Source organism: Anser anser (genome assembly GCF_964211835.1).
Source record: "Anser anser genome assembly, chromosome: 5".
Taxonomy (NCBI): Eukaryota; Metazoa; Chordata; class Aves; order Anseriformes; family Anatidae; genus Anser; species Anser anser.
Genome location: NC_139725.1, coordinates 51,144,062 through 51,160,725, shown reverse-complemented (window position 1 = coordinate 51,160,725; position 16,664 = coordinate 51,144,062). Strand labels below are relative to the sequence as shown.

The 16,664-nt window shown below is 44.4% G+C and overlaps 1 protein-coding gene across 10 annotated transcripts in view; it reads left to right on the top strand.

Annotated features, from left to right (window-relative positions):
* Positions 1-16,664, top strand: part of ASB2 (ankyrin repeat and SOCS box containing 2) — a 54,526-nt gene that overhangs the window by 13,704 nt on the left and 24,158 nt on the right. For 3 of the 10 annotated variants that reach the window (XM_083838116.1, XM_083838107.1, XM_083838108.1), the window contains exons 1-2: positions 13,663-13,742; positions 15,897-16,170. In XM_083838116.1, coding sequence (XP_083694242.1) covers positions 13,676-13,742; positions 15,897-16,170 — 341 coding nt within the window. In that variant the 5' untranslated portion in view covers positions 13,663-13,675. Of the gene's footprint in view, positions 1-1,234; positions 1,339-1,537; positions 3,921-8,057; positions 8,962-9,771; positions 10,187-11,093; positions 11,283-13,662; positions 13,743-15,896; positions 16,171-16,664 lie in introns of those variants that run through there. The other 7 variants (XM_083838115.1, XM_083838114.1, XM_083838113.1 and 4 more) reach the window with 7 other exon arrangements.

Below are 16,664 nucleotides of genomic sequence, written 5' to 3'. Positions count from 1 at the left end.
CACAGTGCTGCTATTTTTTATGCTTAATTTTTCTTGAAGACGTTTAGCCAATATAGCTTTGACCTGTCCACCCCGTGTAGTAAAGACATAAACTTCCTAAGCCAAACTCTTTTTCTGCTTGCTTCAGTTCAGCCTGTCTGCATAACACACATCTGGTTTTGTTGTTGTTGTTGTTGTTTGTTTGTTTAAATATATATTTCACTGATGCTCTGCTCAGACAGAGTGGCGAGCTCTGTGCACAAGTATGTCATCAAGGTCCTTTCCAGATCTATTTGCAAAAGTGGTTGTCATTCTGTGTCAGCAAATTACCTTGAACCATATGGAACTGACAGAGAGCTTCTCATGATCTCCAAAGATCCCGAAATCTTATTGTTTGTTTCTTACCAGACATAAGATGTGACTCTGGAGCTTAAAAGGAAAAGCACTAAAATGTCATTAGAATTTCACATGGCAAGTGAGTGTATGCCATTTGCACGTCACATTATTTCGCAGACCAGAAACTCTGTTTTACAAGTCTCTTGATGGGAGCTACATGCCTACATGTGAAGTGCTGCTTGTGCTCTTTAGTCTGAGCTGCACCTTCTTTGGAAACAACTAAGCACAGTTCCACTAAAATAAACAGGGTTATACTGATCGCTACTAGCTAAACATCTGCTCATTTTTTACATAAATAAATGCAAGAGACTGAGTTCCCTGGACTGGTCTGTCCATTTTGTGACATAAAGTGAAGAGCTTAAGGATGGGTAGAAAGCATCTGGAAGCAGAGGTTATGAAGGAATTCTTTAGCAGAAGAAAGTTGGGAGAAAGCCCACAGCTTCTGCAATGTTTAACCCAGCTACTCTCTCGCCACACTAATTTGTACCTGCAGTGGGTGTCTCAGGTAAAGGACTTTACCCAAGTATAGTAAATTTCCAGTAAGATATCTGTACATGTGCACATATAAATGTGAAGAGAGAGAATAAGTGCTTATTCATATGTGTGTTACATGTGGCAGGAAGGTCAGAAGAGATTACAATAGTTTGTTATAAACAATAAAGTGTAAGTACAGCAGGGAAAGAAAAGGCTGGCAATGCCTGCTTGATCTGTTCTTTCTTTCTATGAGACCTTAGTGGGTTTTGACTGACTGCTTTGTCCTCACTTATTCTGGTGTAACGCCATCAGCTTCTCCGGTCCTGGACCAATCTACCTGGGCATGCCACTAGTTGAGTACTGCCTCTTATGTTTTATTTTACAGATGTGATGCAGAGCAGAAACAAACTGATGCTGAGGCCAAACATGTGGTATGGATTGTGGATCAGTGATGAGGAGAGCACCTTCCAATTATTCTGGTGGTTTCTGGTAAATCTTTGTTTTCTCCTTTTTTTTTTTTTTTTTTTTTTGTCATTATGCTAAAAGCAAATAAAATGATTATGAACACATGCCGCTCCTATTCACATCCTGAGCAGCAAACCAATAGCCTGAGACATTTCTTAACACTGGTGAAAACTGACACTGACTATTGATTGCTTTTTTTATGACACAAATGTTTTGACTCTAGGCAGACACAGACGTCCTGTGGTGTCCTGTGCTGCACAGCCTGCCCTGGTGAGCGTGCCTGCAAATTCATCAAGAGCTGCTGTATTGATGGCAAAGGCAAAGTTTTGATTCATGCATGTGTTTGGGGATTTTTTTCTTCCTCTGACTATTTTTGAAGCTAACCACAAAGTTTCCTGTACAACTTGAACGTGGTGTTCAAAGCATGCCCCAATGTCATTTTTGTTACCCAGTGTGTCAAAAGCAAGCTTAGTGCGTGCAGCCTCGCTTTCCTCTAATGCCTGGCTCACAGTTTCAGCCTCCATCAGTGATGGGGGTCCCTGCTCCTGGTGTTCAAATCCACATGTGTGTCTCTCTCTGCTGGTACACAGCAAGATGTTGCCACAAGTTCGACAGCCCCAGAAATGTGCTATTTGGGGCTCTGGAACTCATTGCTTCACAATGTCGTGGAGATAAAGAATTTAGCAAGGTTCAAATTTGGGCTCAGCACTACATGAAAACAGAATTCTTCAGAAGTAAATTAATCAAAAAAATATTTGGAGAGGCTGTAAAGTGCCAAGTTTTGAAGATTTAAGCCAGTCTTTATGAGCAATCAAGACTTCTCTGAGGGGAACAATTTATCCTGCCAGAAGTTTCTTGCAAATGCTCCTAAACCACCACTGTCAGAAGACAACCAGTGGGGTCAAGCTAAGCTGACCACTGGCCTGATTGATTTTTAGGTATCAAGAAATGGAAAATAAGGTTAAGTCAGAGATTTATGTAACTGTGAACATAACTAATGTGACAGACATGATGTACAGTTGCAGCAGAGAAAACCAAACCATTGTCATGAAAAATAGGCTGTGCCAACCAAGAAATGACTCAGTCATTGCAACATTTCAATAAAAATATCTTTGACACTCTGCATGTACCTACGTACACACACATAGAGTGTGAGTAGCTGAAGACATATAAACCTGTGTCACAATCTCAGGTCAAAAGGGAAAAAATAGTAAACGTGATTTAAGCCCTGTTGAAAGGTGCTGTGCTGGCATGCCCTGTTAGCAAAGTGCTTTTGTATCTGGAGTACAAGCACAAAGTGGATGGACAGGCTTGCTTACACTGGTGTGGCATTGTGCCTCACTCTGATCCCAAAAGACTGTCCCACCCATGGGTGAGAGTTTTTTGGCTGAGGAAAGTGGACAGTGCCCGCTGCAGCCCATCACAGAATCACAGAGTGGTTGAAAGGAATGGAAAGGACCTCTGGAGGTCACCTAGCCCAGCCCCCAGGTTGAAGCAGGGCCTCCCGGAGCAGGGTGCCCAGGCCCAGGCAGCCCATGAAGTCATGCAGCCCCCACACCCAGGCCAAGCCCCTACACACGCACCCTGCAGCTATTGGGCAACTGTTGGGCATCAGCCCCTCCATCGGGGCTGGACCAGCTTTGGCCTAGTGACCCAGTGATCTGCTTGCATCCCATTTCTAATGCCTTGAAAAAAAAATCCTCCATGCTCAGCTCCCACAGAACACCAGGGCCCTGCTTGCTGGACAGCACTGCACGCTGCCCTTGGTGCTCCTGGTGCACCTCAGCAAAGGAAAGCGGTAGCCATCACCCACGGACAGCAGCACCTGCAGCCCCAACACTCAACAGCTGGTGAAAGCCCCCTAACCTGTCCTTATTGGTGAGGTGGGACTACATAAATGCCAAAGGGCAGAAGCACAGCAACAGCTCTGATGGAGAAAATGCATCCTCCTTGTTGTTACAGCTCTCATTAATGTCAATGAAACTCAGCTCCTTACTCCAGCCTTCATCTCAGCTGTCATGCTTTTTCTCATCTTATCTGAAAAGGTATTAAACAGATTTTCCACAGAATAACTTTTTTTTTTCCCCCAGTGCTCAGGTTTTCCCTGGAGCTATGATCTCCAGACACAGCTCAAGAAGCTGATCATGCTTAGTTTGGAGATCTGGGTCTCCTCGCCTCAGCCACACTGAATGGTATCATCTAGCCCTCTTGTAGTTCAGGAGGCCATGCTTGTTGCAAGCCATTTCTTAACAGTGAAAGAATCTGCCCTCTTCCAGGTTTAAGGTGGGAGTTTAACAGCCACTTAACTCTGCTTTTGAGGAATCAGAGATCTCTCACTTTGGTGGGAAAAAACTCCACAGTTCTTTGCACAATTCCACTGAAATTTACCTATTCACGTCCTTTTGATAATCTAGGCTGTCATATATAAATGACTATGGGACAGTAAATACTGCTCAATACAATAAGAAAAGAGAGCTAACACAGAAAAGGATTTTTTTCTGTCTTACATGCAGTGATGTCCCTTCCTGCAGTATGCTTGTGACTCTTACTATTGCCCAGTCTGATTACCAGCTCAGTAGATAGAATCCAGAAGCCTGCTGAATTAGGTAAGTGTATGGTTATTTTTAACTGAATTGAACGTTACATGTTCATATGGCATGTTGTGCAACAGATATATGCTGGTGTCATATGATATTCTGTCCAGACACTTGTCCTAAATTTAGCTCTAAATTTAACCTGAGAGAAGTAGGGCAAACAATTAAATGTCAACCCTGCAAAACAAACCTGTTGCATTGTGATTTGAACTTAAAGGAGGCATAAATCTCTGGTCCGTTCTCATGAGTGCTTGGAGCAGTCAGTGCAGGATAGCTAAGCTTTCTCAGTGGCACTATAAAGGGGTTAATTTGATCAGAGCTTCAAATATTGTATTTATTACATTTGAATTTGACTGCACTGCAAAAACAGCACTGGCTAAATAGAGATGATGGTGCAATGTCCTTTAGCACAGTCTATTCTGGTTCTTTCACTGCTCTCGTCTGCGCAGCAAGCAATGATGTCCCAGGCCTGACCATCTCACTAGGGGAAACAGGCCAGTGCTGCATGGCAGGAGTCAGTAGGGATGACAGGCTGTTCCCCTGCTTTGAGTTTCTGAGTCTGATGGCAATGAACCCACTTCCAGCTGGGGTGTCTGGAAGCCACCTTCAGCATTTGTCCCAAGCCAGGCTGGAGCTCATCTCTGTGGAACCCAAACCACCCGCTTCTCCTGGCAGCACTGCGCAGCAGGGTCTCACTCTGCCTCATCTCTCTGGTAGCCTTGGTTTAACTCTGGACACATAGAAAGTTATAACTGAACTCCTTGAATTCATCATGCTGAAAGGTTTGTATGTTTTTGCAAGCTGTTCTATTTAGGTGGGGACATCTTTTGGTTTCCAAGGGCTTTTTCTCTGTGAGGACAGTAAAGCAAGGACAGACCTGTAACTAGAAGGCCTGCTGTTCCCAGGTCAGGAAAGGGGAGGAGAGCACTACAGCAGATGCTCTTGCATACAGCAGTCACAATAGCTGGAAACCAATCAGTCTTAAAGGAATTAGAGGGTACCAGAGAAATGCATCCAAAATTGTAAAGTAGCAGAGGGAGACTGTTCAGAAAGTTGTTTATGGGATAAAATGGAGGGGTAAACTCCCATGGTATATTTACACAGATTGCTTTTTTTTTTTAAAAAAAAGAAAAAAGGTACAAAGCTTGTTTTCCATCAAAATCTCTCTGACTTTTTCACCATTGCTGTTTTGGAGTCCCTGTTTCTCTTAGGATCTTCGCTGTTTGCAGCAGCTCGTGTCTCACGTTGCCATTCTTGCCCTCCCGCTCCTCTGCAAGAGCCTCAGAGCAAAGGGTTTGCAGCAACATCTCTGAATTCTGTGGATTTTGTAAAGGTCAAGAAAAAGAAAAACCTTTCATTAGAACTCTTAATAGCATACATTATAGCATAAAATAAATGATATTTGGACAGCGAAGAGTAACTAAAAGATAATGTTTATGCTTTTCCCTTCCTCCAAGGAGGTTTTTTTTTTTTTTCTACATATAGTTTTGGGGTTGCATTCACTTTGTATTAGGATTTCATGTTCTCCTCTGACTGATTGCTCGTTCAGTCTGAGTCAGTGGATGTGACCTTAGGATGACATTTGCAGAGAGGCAACGACTGCAATAGCTGTGCGTTCTTCCAAAGCGCACTAGTATGGCAGGTCTGGGCTGAGTCACCAGATACCTGAAATAAGGCTTAGGACCCTAATACAGGGTGTTCCCCGTTGTGATCATACCATGTTTCCAGAAGACTGAGGGCTCCATTTTGATTGCTTCTGAAAGGTTAAAGTTTTCTGTGAAGACCTACTGTGCAAACGCGGAGGTTGCACACTGAGCAAAAGTCCACCCTGGCTTAGGGGTGAGGGCCAGGAGCCACTGAAGAGAGCCAAATCCCTCCTGATTATTATGTTCTCAGTAGAGTGAACTCAAAGCATCTACATCTTTGCAGCGATGAAGTACTGAGACAGCAGCCTCAGCAAGGAAAACTCTATATCGTATTCCCTACCCCTGGGCATGTGTGACACTCTGCACCTTTTCCCATGCAAGTGCCTCTGGCTCCTTGCCTCTTTCAGGTTACGGTGGCCAAAGCAATCTTTAGTTCTTGCAAGGGAAATTGAAACTGTCTTCCCCTGTGGGAGTTTCTGTCTCCTTGTTGTTTGAACATGGGTTGTATAGCGGGAGGTGCAGGAGGATTGTTTTTGGTTCTGGCGTTTGCATTTAATCTTTGGGAGTGTCTGATGGAAGCGCAGCATGGCAACACCGAATGCAAAGCAAAGCTCTGCTTACTGGAACACAATTGTGAAAGGCGCAGAGACGTGCCCTAGGTCTATACTCACATTGAGAGGTAGCACCCAAATTATCTTGCTGTCTTGCTATAGTGAAAAAGTTCAGACAAGACGTAAGTGGCAAGGGAAGAGTTCATGGTACCTGGCACACAAGTCTGTGGCAAAGTATTGTGGGGGTGCTCTGCTTTAAACATAAGAAATTGTCAGCAGGAAACCTAATCAAACAGCTGATATGCAACTCCATACTGCAAGGGGTCCCCTTGGCTGGATCTTTTTGCATCTCCTATCTGTGTGCATTCAGCACTTACTACTGTCACATGCTGAAAACTGTACGTATGAATGGCAGGCAGAAACGAAGTGGTTAGGTTAGCTCCTGGAGCCACATTTTCTGTCCAGGGACTGTTACTGTTGCAACTAGTCAGCATTTTCTTGCCTTCAGAACAGGCACTGCTGAGCCAAGTGTCTGGGGGCAGCAGAGGTGGTTGCTGCTGGGAGTTACAGGCTAAGGATGAGAACACATTCAGTGCTGTGTCCATTCTCACCTGGATTTCATCATGTGATGGCAAAGGCATTGCCAGCTTTGCACACAGAACAAGTCTTTAACTGGGTAAAAGGCCTCCAAGGATGCACAAATGAACTTTGTTTTTTCACAACCCTTAGTTACCTGATTAATTTGTGCTTTAATAGAAAATAGCACTTAGTGGAACGGAAGGGCTACTCAATTCAACTAACTGTATTAGCGGCTGCAAACAAATCCAAAAATAAAACACGTTAAATGTGCTTTCCTGACCTGGCTTCTGATGGCTATTTTGAGGAAACACAAAAAAAAATAAAGTGAACCTTGTTGTTCATTTAGACATTTGCTATTTTTACATGGTTGTCCTTTGTCTTCTCTCAGATTCAACTCTTTTTTATTGCTCCCTGTTTGTGAGACCCTAGCTGACTCCCCCATCAGCATGAGTTGGCTATTTCCATCGTTTTCTATTTAAAGAGAAAGCAAACAGATCTAATGTGCAGTGTCTGAGTTTGAAGTCTGTCCCAGAAAATGGCATGAATTTATGTATTTATTTTTGCAGGTGACATTTTGTAATCTCTTGGAATGTCTCAGGGTTAACTTGAAAATGCAAATTCATTACTGGGTGAGTCCCAGGGGAAATATTAATAAATCTGATGCAATGCTAATAAATCATAATGATTGTTATTATTATGCTTTGGATGTGTTGTAATAAAGACACAACATTGTTTTGGAAAAAAAAAAAAAAACAAACCTCAGCCTCCAAATGTATGATTTCATGACTGTGTAGTAATATTTCTGTAATTAGTATTGCAAACTTCTACGAGGTCTTCCTCTGAGGATAAGAAAGTATTTCACAGATACTGATTAAATAAAGTCATATTTGTCAATCTCTATCCATATAAGTAATCTTGTTGGCTTCCTGTCTATGAAGAAATCTGAACTCATCTCTGAAGTTAATGCATTTAGTTATTCACTGACGCAGATGAGACACAGAGGAGTTAAATGTTTTACTCAAGAGAAAAGTGAGAGTCAGTGGTATCTAAAAATAGATCTTCTGAGGCACTTTTATTAGAAAAGGGTGCAGCAGCCTTCATAGGTGCTCCCAATACATCAAATCCCTTATGCCCACAGTGATGCATTCCTCCAGCAATGGGCACTTAATGCTGCCTGGTCTGTCCAGAGTCATGCACCAAGGGAGATATTCATGCAAAAAAGCTCCTCCATGGTGGAGCTTCTCTCCCACTCACGAGCTACAGCTGGCAATCCTGCTCCATGACCTACCAGCCTGTGGCATTTGGTTTGCTGAAATGTGGAGTGATGGAAGAGACTACAGCACTGTGCTGTGCTGGGTAGGCACCAGAGGACCCTGCACCAAAAGCAGCCACCCAGCTGTGGCCCTTGCCACTTCGTGCTGTGTGTCTTGCGTGTCTCCGTACAGATGCAAACATCTGATGCAGTGCACAACTTGAATGGTCTGATCTGTATAACGCTAAAGAAAAGCAAGGCATGGGCCAGGACTTACGGTGACATGTTCCTAATTTCTTGTATGCCCCAGGACTCAGAGTATGCTTCACACAGTTTCTGTGTAGGAAGGATGCACTGGGCATTGCAAGGAAAACCAGGAGCGCGGGAGGGAGGGAAGTGTGCTTAGTGTGAATGACATGGGTTACCTCCTGCAATGTTCATAGCTGCTGGGACCTTGAGCTCCAGTGTCTTTTTTCTGATTAAATAACCCTTACTGGAAGACTTACACACCCTTGCGTTTTCCAAGTATGAATCTGCAATGAAGTATCAGCATTGTTCCTTGAGTTCAGTGGGTCATCATGCAGGCCATAAGAGTGCCAAGGGTGTGGATCTGATTAGAGCCTGCCAAAAGGAAAGCAGAAGGGTTAGATCCGGGAGATATTCACTCTTGTTTTTAAGGCAAGGCTGGTTGCAATCTTAAAGCAATATCAGGAAAAAAAATGTTGGGTGTTGTTTAGAAGTCACAGAGGGTTGGCTGACATGCTGTCAGGGGTGTAGGAGTTTCACACCCACTCAATGACAACATCCACAGCTCCTTTGCCTGCCACAGTAATTGTTGAATGTCCTTAACTTTGGACAAAACAATTGCCCCAGAACTGGTGATGAGGGGTAGATCATTTTTCAGATGGCAGAGAAGAGGGACGTGTCATGTAATGGCCATCTTCTTGTGCTGGAGCACGTCGGATTGAAGAACAGACTCAGAGAAGGAATGATGCTAGTCCTGAAAGACCCTAAATGCAAAGCAGGTAAGTTGGAAGGGATCATGTAGGAGTGGATGATGCTAAATTGGTTCTCTTCCAGATTGCTCTTGCCAAGCCTTGGATGGGGCTGTTTATGCAGTGACAGGGTGAGTACAACTAGCCTGAGGCTCAACAAGGTGTTCTGAAAGGAAATGAGACCTGTTGCAATCCAGGCTTTATTCTTTTTAAATGCAATGTTTTGTCACAGGAATTAATGAAATAGGAGCTGAAGGAAAAAGCAGAGGCATCATTTTGATTCTGTATTATACTGTATTATACTTCATTCATCATATTAGCTAGACAAATACATAGTAACCATCCCAAATGGAGGATTATGCCCATGTTCCAGTTAATCCAGCAGTGTCAGCTGTCCTGTATGTGCCTGACTATTTCCTGTAATCAGAGTTATCTCTTCCTTTGCCAGTTTGCCCTATAACAGATGTGGGGACAATGGCTGCCATTTCACTATTATGGCCGAAGGCAGTCTTGTGTTCGAGGGTCTTGTCTTCTACATTTAAGTGTTTTGAGAGCTGTTCTTTTCCAGTAGTAAGCTCTTATAAATATTACTTGGAACAGGTTCACAGCTACTTTTGTCGTCTTTGGAATTCTGAAGTCTCAAACCTTGTAGCCTTAAAAATGTACAAACCACTCTAAATCACTAAATACCCACAGTAATGTTTGCCTGCTTCATTTAACGTGCAGCAGCTAAAGGAAAAGTAAATTGAGCTCCCTTCACCCATGTAAATAAAACTCTCCAGGACAACATATTTTACTTCAAAATTATATGGTAATTTCTTTTCTTTTTTTTTTCTTTAGGTTCCAGAAACATGTCCATATATGGTCTACTTGTCAGGGACAATAAATAATGATGTAATAGAAAGGTCAACTTTGTGTCATTTAGTTACAGGATGCTTGATGAAGTGAAGTTTCTCAGATTAATGCAACAAAGAAGAACTTTAGAATGGGAAAAAGTTTCAGCAGTACATCTTCAAGCAGGAAATCTGAGATTCGGAACAACTTATATTTTGGCTTGTATTCGCTGATCATGGGGTGATCCAGAAATAAACTCCAGGCTTCAAAGCGAGAGTGTTTCAAAGCTGTCCTGCAGTTGATCGAAACATCCAGGCAAAGCAGGGAGATGAATACCAACAAGGATTTTCTGAACTAAGACTTAATCAAGGAGATAACTAATTTCAACAATATTATTATCCTTTTATTTCAGAACAAAAAGGTAATGCAAATATGCATGTTTTGAACTTATTTAGCATTTTCAATCTGTCTTTTCTATTTGCTATGTCTGTGTAAATGCTTATTCCTATAGCAGTTGGTAACCTAACACCCTAACACAGTCTTGGGAGGTTTTGTGGTTTCCTTTTGTGTTTTTTCATTTATTTATTTATTTATTTTTACAAATAAGCTATACAACACTCACTGGTGTTAAGCAGAGCTGTAGTTCTGTCATTTCCTTAGTTTTCTTTTACTTGCAGGTGATGCTTTTATCTCTATCCCTTAGAATACCTTGCTCAGAAATAATTGTTGTTGTTATGACATGAAAAGGTAAAACAGTGTGTGCAAGGCACAATGCAGGAAAAAGATGTCATCAGCAAATAATTTCTTTCATTTTTAAATTTCCATTTGGTATGACACAAAGCTAATATTGCACTTATTGCTGTGTGAATTAATGCTTTCTGAGAAGAAATAAAAGCATGCAGGTGTATGTATTTCCAGTAAAGATTTTGCACAGAATCACAACTTGATGGCATCATAACCCATGCCAGACTGATAGGTGACCTGTTTTGACAGCTGGGGCTGGACAAGTGGATCTGTTTGCTTGGAGGATTCCTTTGGGAAGCTTGGCTTTGCTCCTCCAGCACTGGGCTATAACTTGACCAGTATGCATAAGCTGTCGTTACAAAATGTGTTTGCCTCTTGCTGCAGCTGGACTGCATGAGGTGTTGTTCTTCTAATGCCCCAGCTCTGACAGGTCTGATAGGCACTGGAAATCTTTCTCTTTTTAAAATATCATTTGCCTCCCAGCAGTAGTTAACAATATATTTCAAAAACTGCAGAGATGTCTGAAAACTGACCTAAAATATAGAAAAAAATATGAGCGCTCTAAGTGCTGTAAATTGGTCTAGTTTCTATTGCCAGCAGAGGATCTGGTCTGAAAGGTGCAGAAGAAAGAGCTGAAGTGGAGGCTTGGTTTTCTGGGAAGACTTCCAGCCATGTTTACCTTCCCCCTGTGTGCTCCTGCTGCTTTCAGAAGTAAAGGCAAACACACGGAGTGGTATCTGCAGAACCTGGGGCTCACTCATGCCTTGTGAAAGGTAAAAGGAGCAAACCACTCCTCTTCTCTCCCATTTTCAGCCTCTCAAAGACTTGTTTTTGTTTTTAGAAATGTGGTTTATCTCACCCTGTGCCATAAATACTGAGGTTCTGTATTGAGTTACAAGCTGACCGGGTAAACGAAGTGCAAAGGCAGGCAAAGTCCCTGGCTGTGCTCCCTTAATGACCTTGTCACTCACCTGCCACCCTCCTCTGACAGAAAGAAGTAATTCTGCTAATTCTGCTGCCTGGGGTGCATTGAAGGACAGGCAGCCTTGCTAAGCTTTTCTTGAAGGGAGTGCTATCAATGGGGACCAGTTGTTTCAGATGCTAATGGTGTCGAACAGTGCACTCCGGCATGTTGAGAGCCAGCTGTAATCCTCCTTGTTTATTTATGCTGCACCAGGAATCGGAGGCCCATTCTCCCAAACACTGAATGTTGACAGAGCCCGCAGTCCAAATATAATAGCATCCTAATTGTGTTTGTCTATGGCTTTTACCACAATGTGAGTGGTTGCCAGTAGTCAGCCGGGAGCAGTACCTCTGCTTTCAGAGCCAGGTACAGCTGCTCGTCGCACAGTGAGGGCAGGGCCTGGGCCTGCCGCCACCATGTCCCTGCTGGCCCTACCTGCTGGGCCCCGGGTGCAGCTGCAGTGTGTCTGTATGGCACAGACGTGATTGCTACATCAAATAAACTCACTGAAACCAGGAGAGCAAAGTCACAAATCAGGTGGAGATGTTTATGTCAGGAGAGCAGGGTCAGGCCCGAGGTGGAAATGATGAGGAATTTAGATCCAGAAGATCTTGTCAGACTGAGGTATTAAGTGGAAGCAGAGGCAGCAATATCCTAAGATGTGTCTCTAACAAGAGAGTTCACTAATGAGGCAATTCAGACCTGAAGGCAGAGTGTTCTTCTGTGACTAATACAGGCACTATAACCACAGCTTTAAAAATCAGGTTCTGCTCTTCTAAAGTACAAGCAATGTGATGTGCTACCCACCTGTGAGGATAGGCTCTCGGGCTGCCAGAGGAGTACAGGGGACAGCCCGACGCGAAAATCTCCCACAAAAACCTGGAGATAAAGTGGACAGTTAAGCCAGCATTTAATTTCTAGAACAGATTCTAATATTTTAAACCTACAATAAACAGTACTGAAACAAGTAAATAGATTCATGCTGACTGCAGAAAGACCACTTGGTTAGACCTTATTTGACCAAATTGGTTCAACCATTCCACACAAGAAAATTTTCTTTAATTATTTATTTATTTCTATTTATTTACATCTTTGTTACTGCAGGTGGAAAATATGTAGCTTTTAGCACATTAGCCTAGTGGGTATTTATAAGGTCGTGGCTGGAGGTTCACTGCTGTCCAGCCGAGCAGGGCAGCACCAGGCGAGCGACTGAACCCAGCCCAGGGGGGAAGGAGGTTAATCTCCATCCCACTGCTGTGCACCAGCCTCCAGAGGAAGGCATGCACTTGGGCAGCTACCACAGCTCGCATGGCTTACAGCAGCTTCCTACAGAATTAAATCAAACCCACATCAGATCACTGTGACTCCACAGCTGCCTACTAAAGCATCTCACCAGAGAATGGCTTCAAACCCAACTTGAATCATCTCTGGGAGGGTTCAGGGCAGCTAAGGACATCTTTGGCTGTCCGAATGGGCCTGAAAGCTCCTGCAGCCCCCAGATGTGACCCTCACAGCCACAGCAAGGTTGTGCCAGTCAGATGAGCAGCACTTAAAGCTTTCTCTATTTCGGGCCCCACAACATTTCTTTCTGCAGGATGAGTCAGTGGTGGGAGCTGCTGCCAGCACTGTTGTTTCTGCACTCCATGGGACTCCTGTCAAAATATTTAGATTAGTGAGGATCACCAACACGTGGGGGAGGTTCTCCCTTTCCTCTCGAGTGGGTGGGACCCAGTTAACCCATACAAGAGTAAGAGGATCAAGCAGGAACGATCCCCAAGTTAAGAAATGTTCCTTTTCCCTCACTGTGCTTCAACAAGGCAGGAAACAAAAGGAGGGAAAGGAAGATGTCCAGAAATGGCCCTTATATCTAGATCTGATAGGGGTTTAGAGGGTCACCTAAATCAGTAGGCCCAGTGTGCCAGAGCATGGAGTTGCATTGCTGCTGCTCTGCCCCTGTGCGGTCAGGATGCAGGTGGTGGTGCTGGGGAGGATAGAGAAGAGGTATCTGAGCCCCATGCCCCACCGCTACAGGTTCCCCTCAAAGAACACTTTAGCTCCCTTCTTGCCTCCTCCAAAGAGTCACTGTGCATCACCTTCATTAGGAGCTTAGAATAAGATCCTGCCCTCTTCACTAACAACTGAGTTTAAGTCTCTGAGTCACCACCTGGGCCAGGCCCCTGCATCTGGGCACAAAAGTGCTGGATGTTGCAGACAAGCTCTCTGATTCCAGCCCGTGGGTTTCACACAGCCACAGCACACCACTCGCTACGTAAGTACCTAGGCTGTGGGACTGTAAGCGTGCTGCCCAGCATGCCAGGAATTGAGCAAGCCAAACAGCAGCAGAAGTTGCAGGGAAAACAAGGCTGTGTCATGGGTTTGGGCCAGCCGTGGGCTGGAGTGCAGCCAAGGACAGGTACTGGAGCAGCTGGGGTATGGGGCGACAGCAGCTCTTGTATGGGAACTGTCAGTGGTTTGATGCCTGGTTTCAGTTCCTTGGGACAGCAAGGGGTCAGAGCAGAGCTGAAGTGCACCAGCTCACATTAGAGCAGCCTTCAGAAATCTGGGGAAAAAAATAAAAATTAAAAAAAAAAATGGGTTGCATTATTTACAGGAACAGAAGGTTTTATTTTGGCAGTTTTCATGACTGCAAAACACATCCTTCATCGTTAAGAGTCATAATGTTGATCTGAAATCTGCTGGGCTTCCCTTTCCCACTTCCTCTGGGGCATGCTTGGAGCTTGAGGGGGCCGTGGATGTAGCAAACATGGCTGTTTCTGAGGTGAAATGCTTAAATCCAAGGTTTTAAGTTTCTTGTGGCTTGATTCAGGCTCTTGCATTTCTTTGAACTCTGTGTGTATACATACATATACATATATATACATACATATTATGGTTAAAGAAATGACCGTGAGTGTCTTGATGCACATAGCTATGTCCATTCCCATGTGGGGAGTTACTGTTTCCCCCAGGTCAGGACTGTTTCTCAGCTGTGCACACAGCAGCAAGGGCTGTGGGAGCAGAGCCACGTCCTGGCATAAGCCCCAGGAAGCCAGTCTGCCCTGGGTGACTAAGTGGGAAAGAGAGGTGGAGGCTTCACTCCATCAGTGGTGCTCTGGCATGGCAGGGGCAGGGACCCCCATGCTCTGGCATGGTTTCTGGGGCAGGGACTGACACCCCTAGGGGCTGAAAGGGGCCCTGATTCCCAGCGGGAGTAGAGGCAGCTTTGTTGAAACCCCACAGGTGCACTTAGCCAGCCCCTTGCCTATGTGTGCCTGGGGGATGCTTCTCCACCGTCATATTCTGCTGTCTCCCTGTCCTCCCCTGTCCTGTCCACCTCCTCCTGGGCAGCTTGTAACCATTTCTCTTCATACAAGTGTTCTCTGTAATTTTACACAGTTCTTGTCACTTTGGTGTGCTTATAAAGAGCAAACCTATTCCCTCTTGGCTGTCATCTTAAAAGAGACAAGGTTTTCCACCTCATCCCTTGATTTTGGGACACTGACGGCCAGAATCCTCTCTGGCATCTGGAGTAGATCCCGCTAGAGTATTGTACTGTTCATGGCATTAATTCATCCCTATTACTACTGGAAATGCAGTAGTACTTTTGATTGTCTTTGCCTTTTTTGAGTCCGTATTATGATGAGGGTTTGCAGTCATTCTGTGATTTCTGAGTGTGCCCTTGTGTTTCCCCCACCTCTCCTTTCCAGATCTCAACCACCAGTTTTTAGAAGTGAGTCTTACCATAAGTCTTGAAACTGGTGACCTTGAACTTTGTTCTGTGGGCAGCAAAAAATCAGAAGTGAAACTGAGCAGTGTCGTGTTGCTCTGCTAGCTGAGCAAGACAAAGAAAGTCACTTCAAAGAATATCTTTGCATGTTGCACAAGAGATCCCCTGATAGGGTGGAAGAAATTACTCCACGAAGTTGCTTTATCCTGGCAGAGAACCTGTGCTTGCAGAAAACAAGCAGAAAGACAAACCTTGTCCCTAAATTTTCTGCAATTAGAGTGAGAAATAAAATAAAACAAAACAAACAACAGCAAAACACACACAGAATGATGCCCACTGTTGTTGACCTAAATAAACTCACTTCCAGGCTGTATCTTTTTAATCTGACAAGGATTTCCTTTACTGATTCTTCTCTTGAACTGTGGCAACCAGAAAGAGTAGATAAGAACCTGCCTTCCTCGCAGCAGCTCCCTTCCCTGTTTAATCAACAGATAAATCAGCTACTTTATGTGATAGAAAGGAGTTCGTTCAGTAAGTTCATGTGCAGATTTTGGCTGATAATATTCTCTCCCTGGTGAAGGATTTCCGAAGTGTTCGCCAGTCAGTCCAATCAAGGGGCGGAGCTGAACAAGAGCACGAGATGGTTGAATTTCTTTGCTAATTCCAGATTTTGATTACTGCAATCTCCCTTTACAGGAAAGCAAAACAAACATAAAAGAATAAAAATGGCTACAACAGCAGCAAATACCCAAAGACAAACAATAGGCTGCGAGGAATACAGCCTGTACGGTAGCTTGAGCGAAGACGAGCTTATAAAAATGGCCATCCAGCAGAGCTTGGAAGAGGACCCGGCAGGCCAGGCAGCTGCCCAGAGCCACCAGAAGTCAGTGGTGGGGGGCCCTGGCGAGGCGGCCACCCCCGGCCGTGCCAGCAGCCACAACCCTCCCTACCAGCTCTACCCTTGGCAAAGGTGAGTGAGCGCCGGCCCAGGCTGGGCCATCTCGCGCTGCCAGCCAGCAGGAAAACAGCTTCCCCCGTCAAAACACGTGCTTTCTAATTAGTGCTGCTGAGCAGCTTCACGCGCTTGGTCTGCAAGCCTGTCATTAGTTTGAAAGCCGGAGCCTGCTATAAATCCAGTGAGGTCAACAATTTACATCCTCACGGTGAAATGAGAATCTGCCCGGAGCTGTCTGGTTTAAGTAATAAATAAAAGGAGAAAGGGGCACTGCTGTGTGCTTTCCTGAAGGGAAGAAGCCCTGCTGAAGCCAGCAGCTCCCCTCTCCTACAGGGGCACACTTTGCGCCAGGCTTCAGCTTCACCAGAGGAAGCACAACGTTTGTTATGGGAAAACATAGGAGAGAGGCCAAAACCAGATATATAAAACAGTGTGAGCTGGATACCTTTTAGATACTGTAGAGGATGAATTTATTTCGGGTCTGAGTCTGGTCCCAGGCATGCAGCTGT